The 20,466-nt window shown below is 39.9% G+C and overlaps 1 protein-coding gene across 2 annotated transcripts in view; it reads left to right on the top strand.

Moving 5' to 3' along the window:
* Positions 1-20,466, top strand: part of esyt2b (extended synaptotagmin-like protein 2b) — a 37,653-nt gene that overhangs the window by 8,941 nt on the left and 8,246 nt on the right. The window contains exons 6-15 of one of the 2 annotated variants that reach the window (XM_022215299.2): positions 1,402-1,491; positions 4,487-4,542; positions 9,901-10,021; positions 11,493-11,669; positions 11,870-11,952; positions 12,363-12,411; positions 13,051-13,140; positions 13,286-13,381; positions 15,581-15,643; positions 18,664-18,738. In XM_022215299.2, coding sequence (XP_022070991.1) covers positions 1,402-1,491; positions 4,487-4,542; positions 9,901-10,021; positions 11,493-11,669; positions 11,870-11,952; positions 12,363-12,411; positions 13,051-13,140; positions 13,286-13,381; positions 15,581-15,643; positions 18,664-18,738 — 900 coding nt within the window. The remainder of the gene's footprint in view (positions 1-1,401; positions 1,492-4,486; positions 4,543-9,900; positions 10,022-11,492; positions 11,670-11,869; positions 11,953-12,362; positions 12,412-13,050; positions 13,141-13,285; positions 13,382-15,580; positions 15,644-18,663; positions 18,739-20,466) is intronic. The other variant, XM_022215300.2, reaches the window with a different exon arrangement.

Raw genomic sequence — 20,466 nt, 5'->3', positions numbered from 1 at the left:
CTTTATTGCCCAATTACTCAGAAGTGCATGTGTTTGATTTGTTGTTTTATGTCCTTGGCCCCTTGTGTATCACTATAGGGGAACAGCAGGCAGAAAAACAATTTGTGTTCCTCCTAGGAGACCGAATGCAGTTAGGTCTGTCACCAGGAGACATTTGTTGCTTGCTGCCCCTATTATGTAACTCAAACAGGCCTACGTACGCCCATCTCCCCAGCTGATTATCAGCCACTAATACATTAATCCCTGTCCATCTTTGAACTGGTTTGCGTTACACTGGGCAGGTGTGTTTGACTCCATAGTAACACTTAGATTAGTGATGGCTTTGTGAGGAGAGGGGTTAAACACTTATAATATATTTAATATCAGCCTGTCATGTGGTTCGACGACTGTGATGGAGGCCTTAGCTGCTGCTGCTTTACCTAAAGGCCTTCTAAACCTGCAATTAAATCACTCACTGCGACAAATTGCAGTGTTTGTTCTTTTGTAGACGGATCTATTATTTAAAGCCATCCATTTAGTTGATATCTTTGCTAGTCAGTTGCTGGTGTAGGTCAACCTGCCTTTAAGCCATTTTTAGTCCTTGAGACAGTTTTGTCGATACTACTTTAAATGTACTGTATTCTAACCAGAAGCAATCATGACTTGATAGTCTCACAAGGGTGAGAAATGTAACACTCTCTAAAGAGAAACTTAAATATTTGCCTGAGTTTTGTACAAACTCTTGCACCCGTATGAGGTGTAAGTTCTTGTGCTTGTATTTATGATCCACAAACTTATTCATAATGTAATTTTCTAACTGATAGCAAAGTGACACGTGAGACTTCCTGTGTTTACTTTCAGGAAAGAATGTATGAAATTGAACATTCCTTGGCCACAGAAATAAGTCTGAAAATGAATGTGATGGCATTTACTGTGATAAGCTGCGGGCAAACACTCTAAGAACTTTATTGGTTTTGGTTTCAAGAGAGTTATTAGTATTGGTTTCATAACTGCTTTATTAGTATCGTGTTCAGTGGCGCAGGTTCTGTTTCTGACACAGTTCTACTTGGACAAGATTTTCTGCCTCCCCAAAATAGAAATATAGCTTCAAAACAAACACGTCGGTGCTAGTACTCAAACATCCTTTGTTCCCTGCTTTGGATTAGAGCAGCTGTGTGGTGTCCACATGACACATCCAAAGCACTTCCAGGACCGTAATCCTTGTAATTGTCGTATTATGTTATGGAGAAGGTGGAGGATGACACGGTGCAGGTGTGAAATCAGGCCGTGATCGAGTTTCTAACCTGTCATGCGCTTCAGTGAACGGCTCCACAGCGTAAGAATGTCAAGGGCCAGCAGGGTGTGAGTTCCCTTTAGCTCTGTGTTTGTGTATATCAGTGTGTTCCTGTTGTGTTTCCATAGATCCACGGTGTGCTGAGGGTGGTGATGGAGCCACTGCTGGGCGATATGCCACTTGTTGGAGCTCTGTCTCTGTTCTTCCTCAAGAAGCCAGTAAGTGTAGATGCTAATTACACGACACTAATTAAGTCTTGTTTTATAGAGAAGCCGTTGAAGCTACAATGACAGCGCAGTCTGAATAAATCCAAACTTATGAAAGATGAGGCCATTAAATAATGCAAAAATGGATGCTTCCGAGATCTTTTCCAGCGCAGCAGTGCAGCATTACCTATTCAGTATTTTACTGTGATTTGACATGACATTTGAAAAGGAATGAAAAGTTCAGGACGATACTTTCTTTCTGTTCTTTATACTTGCTTTTTTGCCAAGGTTGTCAGCATTATCCTGCTGTCCTGAATTTCTTTTATGCTCAGTTTGGTTGTCAGTGAGTATTCACACTAAATTCCATAGCATTGCGCCTCATAAACCTGTTACCACTTGGTTTACTGCTTCGCTAATCTGTTTGCCTTTTTTGGGCAGAAGCAGCAACAATGGACATAAACTTGAAAAACAGCAAAAAAAAGAAAATTATCCATGGTAAATCACAGCTGAAGCACAGTATAATGTGTTGCTTACATTTTAAAGCCCCAATGTCCAGTTTAATTTCAGCTTATTTTCCTCCACGCTCATTAATATCAACTCCTATCTGTGATACACAATCTGCACCGCTTTATGTGATTTGCATTCACATTACCAGTTGCTTGCACATCCAATATTTTGAATGAATCTCTGCTGTTCATCAACTGTGCAGAGCCGCTGCTGCACCGCTTAAAAATGTTTGACCGATTTATACAAAACGGGAGGACCCAGTGGAAGTACAGCAGGGCTGGAAATAGCTTCAGATCAAGCCAGACCTACTTTGGCAGATTTCTCTACCCCAGGCACTTAGCTAAAGCTCAAGGTGGAGATATTACTGTAGGAGGCTGAGGAAAGAGGCAGCACTAGTCAGTAAATTGTGCTGCAGTCCCACATGTAAAACACACACACACACACACACACACACACACACACACACACACACACACACACACACACACACACACACACACACACACACACACACACACACACACACTAATGTCTATCAATCCTCTCTAGCTTCTAGTTGAGGAACATTACATTGGTTTACTGAGGGAGGGACAAAATAAATTGCTAAAGCAATATCCTGTGGGTGGAAAAAAAAAAGAAAATCACGACATTGTGTACCCTGGACTTCAAATAACTCAGCGTCCTTCTGTCCGTGTGCCATAAAAGGCCTGATGCTGAGTGCCAAAGGAAAGAGAAGCATTTCCAGACCATAAGAGGTCTTAACCACGTCTGAACTGTATGATCTCACCAATGCAACTCATTGTAGCGTAAATAAAAAGATGCAACACATTCTGCAGTGAGACCTCTAAAGAGAATTCATTGCTCTGGCTCAGAGGAACAAACTGTTTTATACTTCATCCTATAACTGATGAAGCAGCATTGAAAGAAATCTGCTGTGACTCTTGAAGTAGTTACTAGATTCACACAGATCGAATGTGTTTTTCAACCGTCAGGTAATCTTTAGGCTGTAGAAAATGCAAAATATGGACAAAATTGATGTGTTAAAGGAATACTTTAACATTTTACTGCACATTTTCAGATTATAGATTTCCAATTATAATTCTCACAAACCCCTATTAGCACAGATTTACCGCCTTTGTGCTATTGATAAGAAAGAAATTAGCAAATTTATACCAAACTCTGAACTTGGAAGCTGGAGACAGTTAGGTTAGCTTCACTAAGACTGGAAATAAATCATAAAAAGTGCAGTACAGGGACCATATGGAGTCATTCATTTGATTTTAGGATTAATGAAACGAGGCACAGCTTGTTAAGATGCTGGTAAGTGGACTCTTTTATTTTTATTTTTATTTTACATTTATACCCTCTGTTTCCACTATTTAGGCTAAGCTAAGCTTCATATTGAATCAACACAAAAGTGTGCTTTCCAAAAATATCTCTTAGTTTTGCTTATTTTTAACTGAACCAAATAGGAAGGCGTCACAATGGCATTCATTTTGTGCACAGAAAATAAGGAAGTCCTCACATTTGAGAGGATATAACCTGCAAATTTAGTCTGCTGTGAAAATAGTTATGTTTTCGTCTTTTAATTGATTCAGTTCCCACTGGGTTTACGGCTTAAAGACCTTCATTACTCAAATAAAGGAGAAGTCTTTTGACATAAATGTAAAATGCAGGCAGGGGTGTGCTCTGCCACACCACCCCCCACCACGTTCGCAGCCCTGCAGTGCTCTCCTCTTCGCTGCAGCGCTCAATGCATCTGCTGCAGTGTAAGCAAGTTGCATAGAAAAAGTAGGGTGGGAAAGGCTCATTAAGAAAGCACTGCTCCTTCAGCTGGCAGGCAGGAACAGATCAAAGCCCACTGGAATCTGCCTGCATCTCAGGTCTCAGCTGCTGCTCCTCACACCTCTCTTTGATTTCTTTGAACTGTCATCCCTTGTCTAGATTTGACCTGCTGCTGGATTTTCTACGAAAGAGAATAATCTGAGAAAATAGCTTTCCACAAAAGAAAATACAGTGTCCCTGACCTCATTGTCTTGAAAACTAATGAGACCCCAGAGGGCTGCGGCTACTTTTATAAATATTTTAGCAGGCAGGTGTTTTTGTATTAAATTCCAATTAAGCATTTGCACTTTCTGTGCTCTTTCTGTGACTCAGATAACATCAGTATGAACACTTGAAAGGTGAAGAGGGACTTAAAAGGGAAAAAAAGAAAAAAGAAAAGTTAAAACAACAGCCTTTAATATTTGAGCAACACTTATTTTCCCCAAATAGCAACTTTTGGTTTTTTTTAAATTTGCTTCAACTAGTGAGTTACTCTCTTTGTGTTTTGTTTTTAATCAGTGAAGTTTGTTTGCCAGAAAGCAAGAAGCCAAGAGGTAAATGTAGCACGAGTGCAGGAAACAATAAAATGAAGTGTGAGGATCAATTTAAAGTCATTCATACTTTCTCTTACAGTCCAACCCATTGGGGACGTTCTTGTTTTTTTCTTTTGTTTTAGCTTCTGGACATAAACTGGACCGGCCTCACCAATATACTGGACATTCCTGGGCTCAAGTAAGTCGATTCAAACTTGCTTTTCTTGCTTTTGTAGAGAACAGCTTTTGTTTGTTGAAAGAGAAACTGAAATGAGAGCTGAGATCTCTAAGGATTCTATAAAGTTTGCCGTGTTTACAAGCCACATACCTATTTTTTAACTGTAATATTGCAAGCTGTAATATATTTTCTTACTCACGTTGAGCCCATTCTATTTCTTGGAATTGTGTTATTTGTCCTTTTTTTAGTAAAATCTATAACATTTCTATGTGTTTAGGGTAGGGCAGACTACATTAAAAGTTCCCTTATTGATCTTTTTGGCTTTATACACCATTACATCTTAGGAAAATTCACTATGGTGTCTCTTTAGTTGTATTTTCACAGCGTACTGTCTTGTCCGGTTTCTGGGAAGATAAATTCCATCAAAGGTAGCAAAGGTATTTCCTGCTAAAGGGGTTTTGTGTCGTATTTCTTTCCCTGCTGGATGCCTCTGGCGTTCTTGTTACTGTTGTCCTGTTATTTAGCACTTGGACACACTGAGCTTAGATAACCTCTTTTTTTCTGTTGAGCATTTACAAGCTGAGATCAAGTATGATGCAGGACTTTTTTTTTATACACTTCTGACCTCCATTATGTTTACATGAATGCATTTTAATGAATAACAAGATGATTGCATAATGAACCAACTGGGCTAAAACAGGTCAGATCAGAAAATGTGCTGTAAACACTTTTCTCTGTCTTGCTTGTTTTGTTTTGCTTCTGTTAAGCATCTTTTCCCCCAGGGTTGTTGTGTGGGCTGAGCAGAGACTAAATGAGAGGCGATTAAGAGTTTCAAACAGCCTAACACAATTACTTGCTGCCATCTTGAGTGGCTCATGCATTAAACAAAATGACACATGCATGAATACTGCAGGTCACGGATTACAACTTCTTGTCACACGGCCCACTGATGTGGACAGACATGCTGGCACCGGCAGGAGCTCAGTGGACACTCTGTTCCAACATTTCTGTTGAGTGCTCTGTGGGGGTGAAATGGATCCATAGAGCTCATGTATGTGGGTTGGGGTTGGGGGGGATTTCACGTGCAGACAATAAGGGGTTAGCTGATGTAGCAGTGGAACATCTGGTGAAATCGTAGCTGCAGCTATAGAGTTCCTTAAATGTAAAGACAGACAGACTGACACATAGACAGCAACAGCTGCTTACTTGAAGGCTTGACCAGTATGTCTCTCTTAAACCCTGTTATTATTGTATTATTATGTAACAAATGTTTGTTTACATGTTTTAAAAGGTAATTCCGAATCAAAACAAGAGTATAAAGCCGTGCTAATCGCTCTGGTTTGCGGTGCTTAACCCCAGCAATGCCTTCTATATTTCAAGGTTGTCATGTTTGCATGTTTTCAGTGACACTGCTAATATCTAAGGGCTGATTATTACCATTTTCATATTCCTAATCAATTAGGGCGATAACCATCAATTGGAGCCGATAAACATTTGAGATAAAATATTTAGATCTTGGTGTCAAAACTTAGAATAATGTAAACTTCAACACAACACTTAGAATTGCCATTATTTTTGTTTTGCATGCCTTTAGATAAAGCAGAGCTATTTATCTTTTACTGCTGATAGCCAAAGTCTAATTTAACTATAAAACACATCTAAAAAACAAGAAGGCATGAGCCAAAGTGTTGTACAATTAACATACCCAACCATAAAACACAAAAAAAAAACACGATGACTAAAAGACAAACCTGAATAAAAGACATCAGGCTGGTACTGGGTACTGGTAACCAACCAGAGACTGTGCTGTGGACAGACAACACTTGAGACCACAGAGTGGTGATTACAGGTAGAGAAAGGTGGTTGCATTTGAGCCAAAGTAGCAGGTAATCAGTTAAAAAGGAGTCACAATACCGATAATGAGGAAAATGCTGAATATCGGATTGGATAATTGGCCAGGCTGATAATTGATTGACCCCTAGTGGCTGTGATGCACACCAATTAATCTAGAGTGTTAGCATGCTAATACGTGCTTATTTTCCTATACGTATGTAGAGCTGCAAAGATGAATCCTTTAGTGGTCAAATCTTGAATTAATTATCAACTTGATCATCAATTTTAATGATTTTTAAAGAGTCTAAATTCTTGATTCCTTAAGGTTTCTGTTCTTATCCACGACAGTAAACTGAATATCTTTGGGTTGCGCACACAAACAAGATATTTGAGGACCTCATCATGGACTTTTGGAAAAACGGGAAAAAAACAACAATTTTCCACTATTTTCTGACATTTTTGACATAGTTTGCTGCTACAGGGGAAGTCAGGGATCATTAAAGTAAAAAATCTTCCTCTGGGGACCCTGAACATGTCTGCAATTTCACTGAATGTGACGATATTTTCCTGTGTATGTGGAAACATTGACCTGCTAAATGTGCTGCAGGAGAAGTCATGGGATCATTAGAGTCATTAGGATTCATCTCCTGGGAACCATGAATGCCAGTGCAGAATTTCATGGCAGTCTGGCTAATGGTAATTGAGATTTGTTAGCCTGAGCCAAGGTGATGGACTGACAAACTGACACTAACATCAGTCCTAACAGGATTTTCATCTTATTGTCAAAAACATACAGCATCATACTGTATGTTTTAAAGAATAAGTGTGTGTGTATGCAGGGTTAGCTTAACATGAATAAGTAAACAGTCTCACTATTGTACACACACACACAGAAGCAGTAACATGTGGGTGTTCCAGCTTTTACACAGGGGGAGTAACAAAAACGACACAACAAGCGCTGATGCAGCAGGAATCCCTTTACGCCTTCAGCTCTCTGCTGGAGAAAAGCTGTGATCAGTCCCCCACCAGAGAACCATAACACTTGTGCTGCCGTTTCATCGTAAGCTAAGCCGAGGCGTGATCAGATGAATGTTTCTCCTGGCTCCAGAGAAGCGCAGGTGACTAAATTGAGTTAATTTCGCCTGGTGCCTGTGCTGCTTCGGTGCTGTGGTGGAAAATTCCAGTTTTTAAAAGACAAATAATTGTATTTGCAGGACAGCCTAAGAAATTGTAGCTTCTCCTAGGAATTTCTGATTCCCACAATACTTATATTACATCTGCTGTTGTCATAAATAGCAAGATTGTAATTATTTGCAGGTAATTATAGAAAAACAAAATTAAATCCCCTGGTATTTGAACTGATTCTTGGCACTGAATTACCTGGAGATAAACCTGGATGAAATTCCAGCGAGCTCACAGCTACTCTTTGCTCTGAAATGTCAAACTGCTGCTGGTGAAATATTATCAACTGACATCTGGATGGTTTGACATTTAGAAACGGGCTCTCCTTACTTGTTGTATTTTTTATCATTTGCTTAATCCATATGTGTGCCTGTCTTGTAAAACAAAAAAAACATTATTGATCTCAGTGTTGGCTGTGAACTTTGCTCTCTGCGCTGTGAGGTGCATTCAGCCCCGTCACTTAGCCTTCAGCCCGTGTTTGCTGGTGTGAGTTAGGGTCAGGTGTGCTGGGACCCGTTTACTGACCTAAACCTGCAGCAAAGAGGAAATTACTTGTAGAGCGTTGTAGAGTGGTGGCGAGTGGAATAATGATGGAAAATAAAAATGTATGCTGCCTTAGGAAAGCAGATAGAGAAGTACACAACTGTGAAAGTAACAAAAGTGTAGGCTGTCAGACCTTATGTTATGCAGTTTTAAGGGAATTATTGCTAATTATCATGGACTTTATATTAAACCAAAACTTCATTTTGATATGCCAATCTGTAAGTATAGTGCCTACAAACATTGAAGTAACTATAGCAGAGATATTAAATGTGTTTGTGCCTTTGCTGCATCAGTTTATGGTGGTGGTGGAAAAATCTGTATTTATTTAAAGGAAAATATCCCCAAAAATCAGACAGTAGAAGAAAAATCAATATATAATGAAACTCATATGGATATAATTGCATTTTCTACCACAGATTCAACAATCGTGCAGGCTTATAATTAATTTTTTAGGGTTGAAAAAAAGGAAGCTACGGCTAAAGAAAAAAGAGCAACCTGTCCAAGGCATTGTTTAATTTATTAGTAATGTTAGAGTGTTTTTTTGGGGGGGTAAAAGCTTTTTCTTTTCTTTCATATTTTCATTGGGAGGGACAAATGCATATACTTTAAATATTGAGGGGGATGTCCTTCCTGCGTCTCCCTGAAATCTATCCTTCTAAAACAATATGTCTTTCTTGAGTTATGCTATTTATAGCAGGACTACTTTATCTGGCTTTTTCCTAATTTATGCAGTTTTAAATGACCAGAGACAGAAGATAAGTGAGTAAAATAGCTTTAGTGAATCCACTGCAGTGTGTTTTTCCCTTTGTTTTCTTGTTCTTGTTTTCTTTTGAAGGTTACACATGTCTATGGTGTAGTGTTTTTATATGGTAAAACGTGTCATGTCAGATAGTCAGATTGTGCTTTAAAGTCAATTTTACCCAGATCTCACTGTGTGTTGATTTTGTTGCTCAGGGACGGTAATCAGAGCTTTAGGTGGACTGTTGTGGTTCAGGCAGTAATGCTGGTGCTGAAAATATCTTGGGCCTAATTAAGAAAGACACCAACCATACAAGTTTCCTAAATTTATAACACCAATTACATACAGGTCGTTACCCAGCTACTGTAAATGTCTGCACTGGTGAACAGTTAGAAAGCACAGGGGACAGATGCAGCAGGCTCTGTGTACCAGTATGAAAAAATGCCCAATTTTATCAGTCTAGCTTGTCAACTGCTCATGTTGTTGTACCTCACATGGCCATTTAGTTGATTTGTCTAACACGAGTAGACGTCCCAGAGATGATTTCAGGCTCGCCTTCAGTTGGTATTTCATATAATTCATGAATGTATTTGATTAGGAAAGCCACACACATGATTAATGGATGCTTGTCCAAGAATAGCAACTGTTGTTTTTTTATTTATTTCAAGGAACAGGCTCAGCAATAACAGCATGATGAATTTTCATTGTAATTCCATTTTTTTTGCCGCCCTGACAATAATTTTCCAGCTGTGCCAATGCAGCTAAATGAATACAGGAAAGCCTCGCAGTAATGTCATTCCCTGCCCTCACTGTCGTTGTTGTCGTGCAGCGTTGACTCATTAGCGGATCAGATAGAGATTCGGAGGTTTGTTGGCTAGCAGCAGCAGCGACATGCTTGAACTGACTCCAGTTTTCCTACTGTCACCTCACATGTAAAACTGAAATGTACTGTACTAAGCTGAGATTAAAAGAGAATATTTATAACCCAAGGGCACCCTTACTGTCTTTTAAATAATTCATTGCTCCACTCTGTTTATCTTCCTTTTCCTCTCTTCTCTCAACCTTCTCTGCTGTCCTCACAGTGGCTTCTCTGACAGCCTGATTCAAGATATTATCTACAGTTATTTGGTTTTGCCAAATCGTATCACGATCCCACTGGTGGGAGATGTGGAACTGGCCAAACTACGCTTCCCGATGCCAAAGGTACTAATGGAGTTTTAAACTGCATCCAATTAAACATAGGCTTTGCAAGCTGCAAGAGTTTGGGTGAATTCAAAAGCAAATCGGAGCGCTTCATCAGGGAATACATGCTTAGTGGATCAAAGCTTTTGATTGTCTCACATCTCAGGGGGTGTGATGGTCAGATATGTGTTCTTTGATTCTGACTTCATCGTTAAATGAAGTAGCTATCAGGGTATTAAAGGTAACCCTCAGCACTGAAACACAATAAACGAAAAGAGCCACTACACTAAAAGACATGTCAAGGCCGCACTGCTAGGATCCGTATCCATGGCAACAAGATGAAAAGTTAAGTATGTTTCACTGCAAGAGACACCCTTGTTGTGGATGTACTATTTTATTAGATTTAATGATGTTTGATGCAGCAATTATTTGATGCACTTGCACTTTTTTAACATGATACCACTTAAATTGATTGAGGAAAGCATTAATTAACAACAGTGATAGTAAATTGTTCATAGTTTTCAAAGGCAAAGATTTTCTTCTTTGCCCTCTTTCATATCATTCTGGATTCAGTGTATGGAAGTTAAACTGAATAATAAAAAAAAGACACCTCACTGTATCCGACATTTGATCAACAAAACAATTAGCGGCTTATGTGAATGAAGTACAACCACAATAATTAACAATGAAAATAATAATATAAATGCTAGTGGAATAAACAGTCTAGTTTTAGTAGAAGGTTTACAGCCCAGGAAGTAAATAACATTGACTTTGTTAAATGTACTGTTTTTTACATTTGCATGCAAACAATCACTGATGTAACTGTTTTACTAGTCCCCCTTACTCACCCCTTACCCCTTACTATTTACTTTTAATAACGCCTGTGGAAAATGTAATGACATGTTTGATAATCATCTGAACCCAGAGTAGTTTTGTTCCGATCGCAATTTTTCTCAATGTGGGCTCATTTTTCACTGCAATATAAATTCTTGCACCTTTATTGAACTGCACAACCACAGCTAGATGTATAAAGAGCAAAAAATGACTTTTGTGCACTTCAGTATAGTTGTAATGACTTAAATTGTTTCTTTGATTATTTATTTGACAGAAATTGTAAATATTAACAATCGACATGCCTAACATTATTTCAAGATATTGTGAAATTGGGAATTTTTGTCACGTTTGCCGTGTTTTTACAGTTTCTTAAAGGGTATTAAATGATGTGAGTTTGGTGATTTTCAAAAGAGAACACGTCTTTCACACCCATCCGTAGGTTTTGGGGTTTAGAGGGTTAATAGAAGCTGTTAAAAAAATCAATAAATTGTTACTGCTTTATCGTGGTAAAAAGCCACAGTCTTCACATGCGCTTACCTTATAGTACCCAGTGCTGTACTGCAAGCGCTGTCACATCTTGTAAACTCTGACTTTAAGTGTCAGAGCTTGCTATCTCAGAGATGCTCCCTTTAAGTCTCTGCTCTGTTCGTCTCCACAGGGAGTCCTAAGGATTCACTTTCTGGAGGCTCAGGATCTGGAAGGGAAGGATAAATTTCTGGGCGGGCTAATTAAGGGCAAGTCCGACCCCTACGGTGTCCTGCAGATCGGCAACCAGTTGTTTCAGAGCAAGACTGTTAAGGAAAGCCTCCATCCCAAGTGGAACGAAGTTTACGAGGTGATGATTAGAGCACAGCAGAACATCTCTTGTTTCCCCTGAGAAAATACTAATGAATTCATTTCCTATTATAACTTGCTGTTGATAATAAAGCAATCATCAGGTTGCTTTTTCCCACAGTTTTAATCAGGCCTTTTCCCAGTTTGCACGAATCTATCCACAGATTGTTGGAGCCTCAGCATGTTGTTGTGTTTCGCCAGGCTCTGGTGTACGAGCACTCAGGTCAGCATCTTGAGATTGAGCTGTTTGACGAGGATCCGGACAAAGACGACTTCCTGGGAAGGTTAGTCGCTCTCATTTCCTACCTTGCTGTAATCTTATCACACACATTTCATAAGAAACAAACTTTGTTGCGCCTCAGTAATGTGACTGATGATTTAGAACAAGAGTTGTTGTAACCGGCTAGCTACTGTATATAAAGTTTAAGCCAGTTAATTGCAACCTGGGGGAGATGTGATAAACTTACCTGTGCTAGTAGACATCAGTCATATTGAGGAAGCGGTGTTATCCCACAGTTACCGGCCCAAGGGCAAATTTGATTGATTCTGCCCCAAGGCTGTAACACTACACCCAGTGTTATTAACACAAAGTAGCCAATCGATGTCTGGACCCCCTCTGCTCAGATTAATTGCTGTGATTTTTCTGTCGCCTGTTTGCCGTCCAAATTTCAGTCATTATTTCCATTATTTGCAGCCTCATGATTGATATGACTGAGCTGCACAAAGAGCAGAAGGTTGATGAGGTAAGACATTTTCTTTTCCATTTATACTGTAATTTAATTAGAATTTGTTTCAAGATTGTCTGAAAGTAACTGTTTGACACTTTGGGAAATATGTGTATTAGCTTTCTTGCCAATAACAAGATTAAATGTTGTTACTGCTAAATGTGAAGCCACATCAAGGTTATCTTAGCCGAGCATAGAAACTGGTGAACAAGTAACAAATTCCACCTAGAAGGAGCTCTAAACCTTTATTGATTATTATGTTATGTCTTGATTCACATTTGATTGCCTCCCAACCTCAGGGTGATGATAAAACTGAAGGAAGTTACGGCAGCAGCACACCACCTCCCCAGAAAACCACAACAAGATACTTTTTTTCACTTTAGGCTTAATAAGGATTAGCCAAAAAGATACAGTGCAAGATATGATGTATTAATAAGTGAGCTTTACAAGTTCTGGAATTGAGATGTTGGGTTTTAGGGTTTGTGCTAGTTAAGCTGCCGGCTTCATAGTTCCATGCAGGCTTTAGAGGCATATCAGTCTTTCCTTTAAACTCCACAAGACAGCAGATAAGTAAATCATGGCTTTCGGCAGGCACATCATTACAAGAAATTAGCAATGTGGTCCTTTCAACTTTGACATTTTGATGTATTGTTGCAGTGGTTCGATCTAGAAGAAGCCCCCACTGGGAAACTCCATTTGAAACTGGAGTGGCTGTCTCTGCTCTCCACTCCTGAGAAGTTGGACCAGGTACAACACTGGAAACAAAACAAACTTTCCTGCTTTAACAGAGCAACGGTTGTCTGACACTGTTTAAGTGTTTGCCACTGTTAATAGAGGTTGGGTACATATTTTTCAGTGGTAAGTGTTTGTCCTATCCTACTTGTCCAATCAGGTGCTGCGGAGTGTGCGTGCAGACAGAAGCCTGGCCAATGACGGACTGTCGTCAGCACTGCTGGTGGTCTATCTGGACTCAGCCAAGAACCTGCCAGTAAGATACTACAGTGATGACTCTGTTGTAACACCAGCAATGCTATTGCTCTGATGCCTTAGCTTGTGCTAAAATATAGCCTTAGGCTCACATCAGTCAGCCACAACATTAAACCACCTGCCTAATATTGTATCGGTCGCCCTGGAGTTTTCTGTGGTATCAGACACCAAGACATTAGCTGCACACTCTTATATTAGTGTAAACTGTGAGGGGGGATCTCAGAGATTTTACTTGTTTTTCCACCACGTTGCACAGATCCTCAGTCAGATTGCGATCTGAGGAATTTTGAGGCCAAGTCAACACCTTGAACTTGAAAAATGTAAAAGAGAATGTGATTCATCAGACCAGGCCACTTTCTCCCAGTGCTCCAGGGTCCATTTTGATGCTCACATGCCCATTCTAGGCATTTTTGAGGGTGGACAGGGGTCAGCATGGACACTCTGATCAGTCTGTGGTTGCTCCATATACAGCAAGCTACAAGTGTGTTCTGACTGCTTTCTGTCCAAGTCAGCTTTAAAATCTTCAGCAGTTTGTACCATGGTACTTCTCCTGTGTGATTGAGCCATACGGCACAGCCTGTGCTCCAAATCAGTATTGCCAGTTCACAGATTGTCCTTCCTTGGATCACTTTTGATAGATACTGACCACTGCGTACTGGGACAACCCCACAGGACCTGCAGTTTTAAAGATGCTCTGACTCAGAGTCAGCCATTAAAACTTGTCCTTGTCAAAACCCACTCAGATCCTTATGTTTTCCAATTTTCCTGTCTCTAACTCGTCACCTTTAAGTGCAGAGTGTTTACTTACTGCCTGATAGATCTCACCTCTTGACAGGCACTTTTGTGACGTGATACTCGTGTTATTCAGTTCACCTGTCAGTGGTTTGTATGTTGTGGCTGATCGGTGTATGTAGGCGTTTTATTCTCCACCCTAAAACTTATACACTTCATAGACCAGGGCCGAACCAGTTTAGTAGCAAGTGCTGTTTATCTAGGGATTATTGGTCAGTGTTGTGCAATGCTTCATGTTCCTGATTCAGCAACATAATGTCTATTCTTTGTGACTTGAGTGACTTCAATTCATCAGTTTGCTTTCCATGTTCTTTGAAAGTTGATTTTCATGCACCCCGAATTCAAGATAAAACCTAACAAGCAGGACAGATTGTTATAGTTGTATCCTAATTATCTGAGCTACTCCAAACTTTAGTCAGTTTGTTATTTTAGCAAGTTACATGTCAAGTAATTGCAGCTCAGGGATTCTGTTTTACATAAAGATATCTGTCACTGCTGTTAGATGAGAACCCTGAACCTGTCAGGCTAGGAAAGTCTGGTGCATTTTTTAAGATTTTGCAATAAGATTAGAAAGTTTCTACATCATGCAGAGCAGTAAAACTCACCTACTTACATTTCCTCTCTATTCTCTTTCCTCTTCACCCAAGAGCGTCTTCACAGGCAGCTTAGGCTGTGGCAACTTAAGTGAGAGGAGAGCGTCTGGCCTAGTCTTTTGTGAGAGCAATACCTCTGAGTATAGAACAATATTTGTGAGTCCAACGGCGCTTTTGCATCTTCATAGTGGTAGCATTAGCGATGTGAAATGACTTGGGTTGAACAGTAACAGGAGTCCTTCAAACGTGTATCTTAAAGCATGCGTTAGCTGCACGGTTTTATTGTAATGCCTAATATAAATGTCCAATAACAATTAACATGAATCTGACACTTCAAAAGGATCCGGTTATGCAGGCCGAGTTAGTTAGTCAGAAGCATATTATGCTAAATCAGGTGCTTAGTTCAAGGCTGAGTTATGAGGTATCCACAGTGCAGAGAGCTCACTGGTAGGGCTTATAATGATCTGTCAGTTTTAGTGAGCTAATAAGTGTGTAGCTGTACAGATGCAGAAAGTCTGTAGCTTGTTAAAAATAAGTCACAGCGTCTGAAAGTAGCGTCTTCAAGTCTTCCCTGTAGCGAATGTCCTCATTATTCTGACCCGTGTTTTCATTGTTCGCCCGCTGCAGTGGAAACAGTATCAGCCCCCACACTGCTGCTTTTTACTTATTTATTTACGATTCATGCCATTCATGTTTCTGTACAAGTTCCAACATATTTTCTGGGTTTTTCTCATGCCTCTTACACAAACCAAATCATTCCCGTCCTACTAATTGTGGGTGTGATTTTCTCCCCCAAATCTCCTTGTGGCTTAAAGAGCAACCTGTCAGATTTCACCTATGACGGGTTGAAGCAAGTCTCAGTCTTTAAGGCCCTGAAGGTAACGTGGGAAAAACGGACTGCATGTACAGATCACACCCTGTGTCTCACCTGTGCTGGCCCCTCGAGTGCACCATCCAGCGTCATGTGATTGTGATGATTATCAAACAGACAACGTGAATTATCATTTTTTTTAAAACAAATGTGCATGAAGATGGATGATTGCATTGTGTGTTTAATGCCTTGGTTGTGCTCTTCACTTCTTCTCCCGAGTGATGTATCATTTTCACGTTTCCCAGCTCATTTTCTTGCATGCTGAAGTCTAATATTGCACTCAAGTGGAAGCGGAAAGAGAATTGTGTGGCCGATTACGTGTTCATTACATTGTCAGAGTTCCTGTCATTCTTCTGTCTGTCAGACGGACCTTATATGCACCCGTTTGCAATGCCGTTGAAATGAAGGTTTTTAAACAAAAAGCATGCATGCTGCTGTGTTTGTTTACCAAGAAGGTGATCAATCAATGGTCAGGAATTCAGGATAAGGGCTTCATGGTTGTCAGGCCAGCATTTCTACATTTTTTTATGCTGAAGAACAACCTTACAGTGTATGTTTGCTTGGCACAGATACAATAGGAACTGGGCAGTGCAGTATAATTTAAGAAAATGATGCATGAGGAGGCAGAGAAAGGTAAAAACAGGCCTGTTAACCTGCTATTATGCATACCATCTGCTACTATTTAGCAGTTATGCCAGCAGATGATATACGCTCTAACAATAATAAGGATCTTCAGAACAGAGCTTAGTTCCAGGCTATGCTAACTAAACTAGCTAACCAGCTGAATTCCAAGTTAGCATGAGTCGTGTCCAACATTTTCCAGGAAGTTTCAGTCCTTCTATTGTCTTTCTCTCTCTCTCTCACACACACACACACACACACACACACACACACACACACACACACACACACACACACACACACACACACACACACACACACACACACACACACACACACACACACACACACACACAGTGGGATTCCCTGTGTGATACCAGTCCAGCAGCTAGTGAGACTCACTGCAGCATTCTGTGTCACTCTTATCTGCTGTTAAAGGACAGCAGAAGCACAAATGCTTCAGGTTTGCCCCTACTGGTTCAGTATTTATCATTCTCTCTGCAGTGCTGCCTGCGAGCAGAGTGGCAGACTGAGCTCTCTTTATTTTCTCATCAATGAAAATAAACCTGCTGTGAAGGTGGTTTAGAAGATAGTGAGCAGTCTTTAAGCTATTTGGAAGTTTAAGGACTTGTGCCATGAGAACAGTGACTCAAATAGCTTAAACAAATTCTGTCTTTTGCTCTAAGCAGGTCAGAGCAGGTCAGTTAGAGCATCAGAAGGAATCTTACCTTCACCACCCAGCTGGCAGCAAGACTTTTGAAAAACATTGGAATAATATATGCTGCTGCTGCTTAGTGGGTCACATGTTCATTTTTTAATGGACATGTTGCAGACATGTCAGCATTATGACTGCACTGAAAAAGTGGAAGCAGCAGCAAACCTTCTGAACACATCTGTTCTGTACTCTTGGTAGCTATTTTCACATGTGTGTGTGTAAAACAGACAAGTCTGTGTTACGTTAAACAACACAAGGGGCATCCCTGTCAGGAAGCAATTTCACACCTTACATATTTACATTTACACCTTAGTGAGAGTTGAACAGGCCTGACTGTTGTTCAGCAGATTCAGAATTAGTTTGAATGCACAAACCCTTTGCTCATTGGGTCATGTGGTTCATATCCTCAGAAGAGATTCAATTGACTTTATTTGTAATTACAAATATGTGATTTGTCCCCAGATTTATTCATATATTTAGAATCATGTTATGCTTTAGAGTTTTATATAGTCTACACATATATACTAGATAAAAACACACTAAAAGTCCAGGTTTAGGATAATCTTATCGTCTGAAAATGACAGACGCAAACCTGAGAACAATTCTGTTTGCACTTGAACAGATAAAATGTACAAACAAAACAAAAACACTTGACAGATAATCTATAACAGTTGCTCTCAGCCTTCCATCTACTGTCACTGCATCTTCCACTGTCAGCCACAGAGAGAAGTTTCCTCCTCCAGTGACTGCAGAATGTAAAACAGAAACAGTAACGTACTGAAAAGAGGCAATTAAATAATCTGACATCTGTTGTGAATGGAAATAATGATCAGCTGCTTCTTTAACTGTCATTTGGATTAACTGTATGTGACTGAACTTACCAGCCTGTGCCTGAGGACGGTCCTAGTTAGAGAAAGTAGTTTTATTTGCTGTTTGCATCAGAATAACAGATGTGCTCAGAACTTCACAGGATGAAGAGTTTATGCTTATACCCTTGATTGACAGGAGGAAAAACTACCAAGGCAGATATGTGCAAAAAGTATTTTGTACACAGTATAAAGTATTATATACATGAGGCAGAAGTAGCAGCAGTATAGATATATATAAATGCCAGTTTCAAGCAAATTGGGAACACACATATTGCATTGCTAATATAAAACTTTTTACTTTTTCAAGTTCATTTGTGCTATTTGCCCTGTCAGTTCAAGTCGTGCCAGAATAAAGTGTGGGATTGTGTAAATCAGTCTGCATGTACAATGTGAAGCTTAATTCTAATGCTGGTGGGAAATGGATGTGAAATTTGAGCAGAGTTCTCATGAGAAAGGATGGGATAACAAGGAAATTAAGACTTTTCCTCTGGCGTCACAGCCCTCGGCCTGTAGATATGTAGGGTATTATTATTCTGTAAGGAACCCTGAATAATACGTAGCTGTCAAAACCCGGCATGCTAAATTTAGACTGCAGAGGAGACGGAGCCCGGCAGTCTCCTTGGTAGCCTCTCTGCCTGCAGCCCTGCTTGTCAAAACGTATGCTAATGTCCCCTCCCGTTTGAACTACAGACTCTTTGACCACTGTGTGCTTGATCAAGTGTCCACAAGCTGGTGTTTGGGCGTAATTGTGTTGTCCGTTACAGAGTCCTGTGTCACAGTGAGAACAATCAGCGAACTGCCCTCTCTCTGTTTTTCTAATAGTCTGCCAAGAAGAGTAGCAGTGAACCCAGCCCTTATGTTCAATTCACAGTTGGACACAAAACACTGGAGAGTAAGGTGAGTCATAAAGTTTCCATTAGCTTTGGCTTCGCACTCCTCCATTGATTTGTTGTTTGAAAGTGTTAGTTTTACTCTGTGCGAGAAGAAAAATGTTACGGATGATTTTGTTCAATATCTTCCTGTTTTAAGTTGTCAAAAAGATTTCCAGGCAGTCAAACACTTGACACAGAAGTTCTTCTTTTTTTTTTTTTGTTACCGGAATACTACAAATGACAACAATGAAATATTGTGTGTCAGGTTGTTACAGACACTGATATATTGAAGTCAGGCCAACTCAGCTCACTCCCAGGCTGTTTCAGTGAAGCTTCCTCCTGCAGATTACTTCCCTCTGACTGTGGAACTAAGTGAAAGATGAGCTGAAAATTGTTGCATGAAAATAAAGAACATTAAATGAGGAATTATAACCACAAACACACCATTAAGTGCAGACTAGAGAGCTTCTAGGCTGACATGAAGTGTGTTTACCAGCAATTTCTCACGGGAAATTTGAATCCGGCGTCAAAAGTGAGCATATTAAACGGGAAGAATCACTTAATGGGACAAGTTATTGTTGATGTTGACGTTTTACTGCAGGCATGTGATGCAAGATAGATAAAAAATCATTTCAACACTAACATTTTTGTTAAATTGGCGCGATATTCTTCCTCTTTGAGGTTGAAATATAGCAATAAAAACAGAAGGTCACCCTCTGTTTCAATTTAGGGGTGTTTATATTCACGGCAGAAGAATCTTGTAGACATATTTGCTCTCTTCCACATTTTTGTGTGAGGAAGTCAAACCTGGAAAGATGACAAAGCTTCAGTTTAGTCATCATATTCAAAGCCACAGGTGTGTTAAGTTCTTTGGCTGAAGTTAGGAGTTGATTCGCTGGTAAGCTTATCAAATGTTATATTTAATTACACAGTGGGAGGAGCTGCTGGTTCACATTTTAAACATTCAAAAATTCAGTCTCCTTAGTGTTTACAACAGAAGCTCCTGTATAATGTCACAATCCTGCATGTTTAAAGTGTTTATGTTTTTCCATTGCATTAGCTCTGCGCTTTAAGCCAGTAGAAGGCACAAATTCAACTTGAAGCAGATTCAAAATCATTTTTTATCCAGGCTGGTAGCAGCTTTAAGCGTCAGTGGGCGTAATGTGTTTGTTTAGCCAATCGAAAAATAGCGCAAAAAGTGCCTCTTCACCCTCTGATGGTATGGGCAGGACAACCTCCTAATTCTCCAACCTGTTGAGTGTCTTATGAAGCTTGCAAAACAAGTAAAAGCACAAACACGATCCCAGTGCGGGTGAAAAATCACACACTTTAAATACTTAACCTGCTCCAAGTCATGCTGTATGCATGCAATAATATCAGTGCTTTAAATGTTAGTTTAACTTTTATGAAGTTTTTGTTTGTCACTCATTTATTTTAAGTGTTACAGAAAAACACTAATCACTTGAAGAGATGAAAATAGGCCTTGAACTGGATTCCTTGTGGTTACTATCTTCTCCGGGCTAGTGCTACTTGCTGCCCTAGTCACCCTCTTATTGTTTAAACCAGCCCTTGGTAATGTACCAGGCTAGAACCAGTCCTGTCTCTCACTGCAGCTGGGAACAAAACAAGCACCATAGCTACTAAACTCATCTAGCCTAGCCACGCTAGACCCATGTTTCTGAAGGCACAAGGGTCTAGGCACGCTCGACAGGGAGGGAGGCGGGCTAAAAGGTTGTCTATCAAATCCCTCTGC

Source organism: Acanthochromis polyacanthus, chromosome 20 (genome assembly GCF_021347895.1).
Source record: "Acanthochromis polyacanthus isolate Apoly-LR-REF ecotype Palm Island chromosome 20, KAUST_Apoly_ChrSc, whole genome shotgun sequence".
Classification (NCBI taxonomy): domain Eukaryota; kingdom Metazoa; phylum Chordata; class Actinopteri; family Pomacentridae; genus Acanthochromis; species Acanthochromis polyacanthus.
This window is presented reverse-complemented; position numbering and strand designations above follow the sequence as displayed.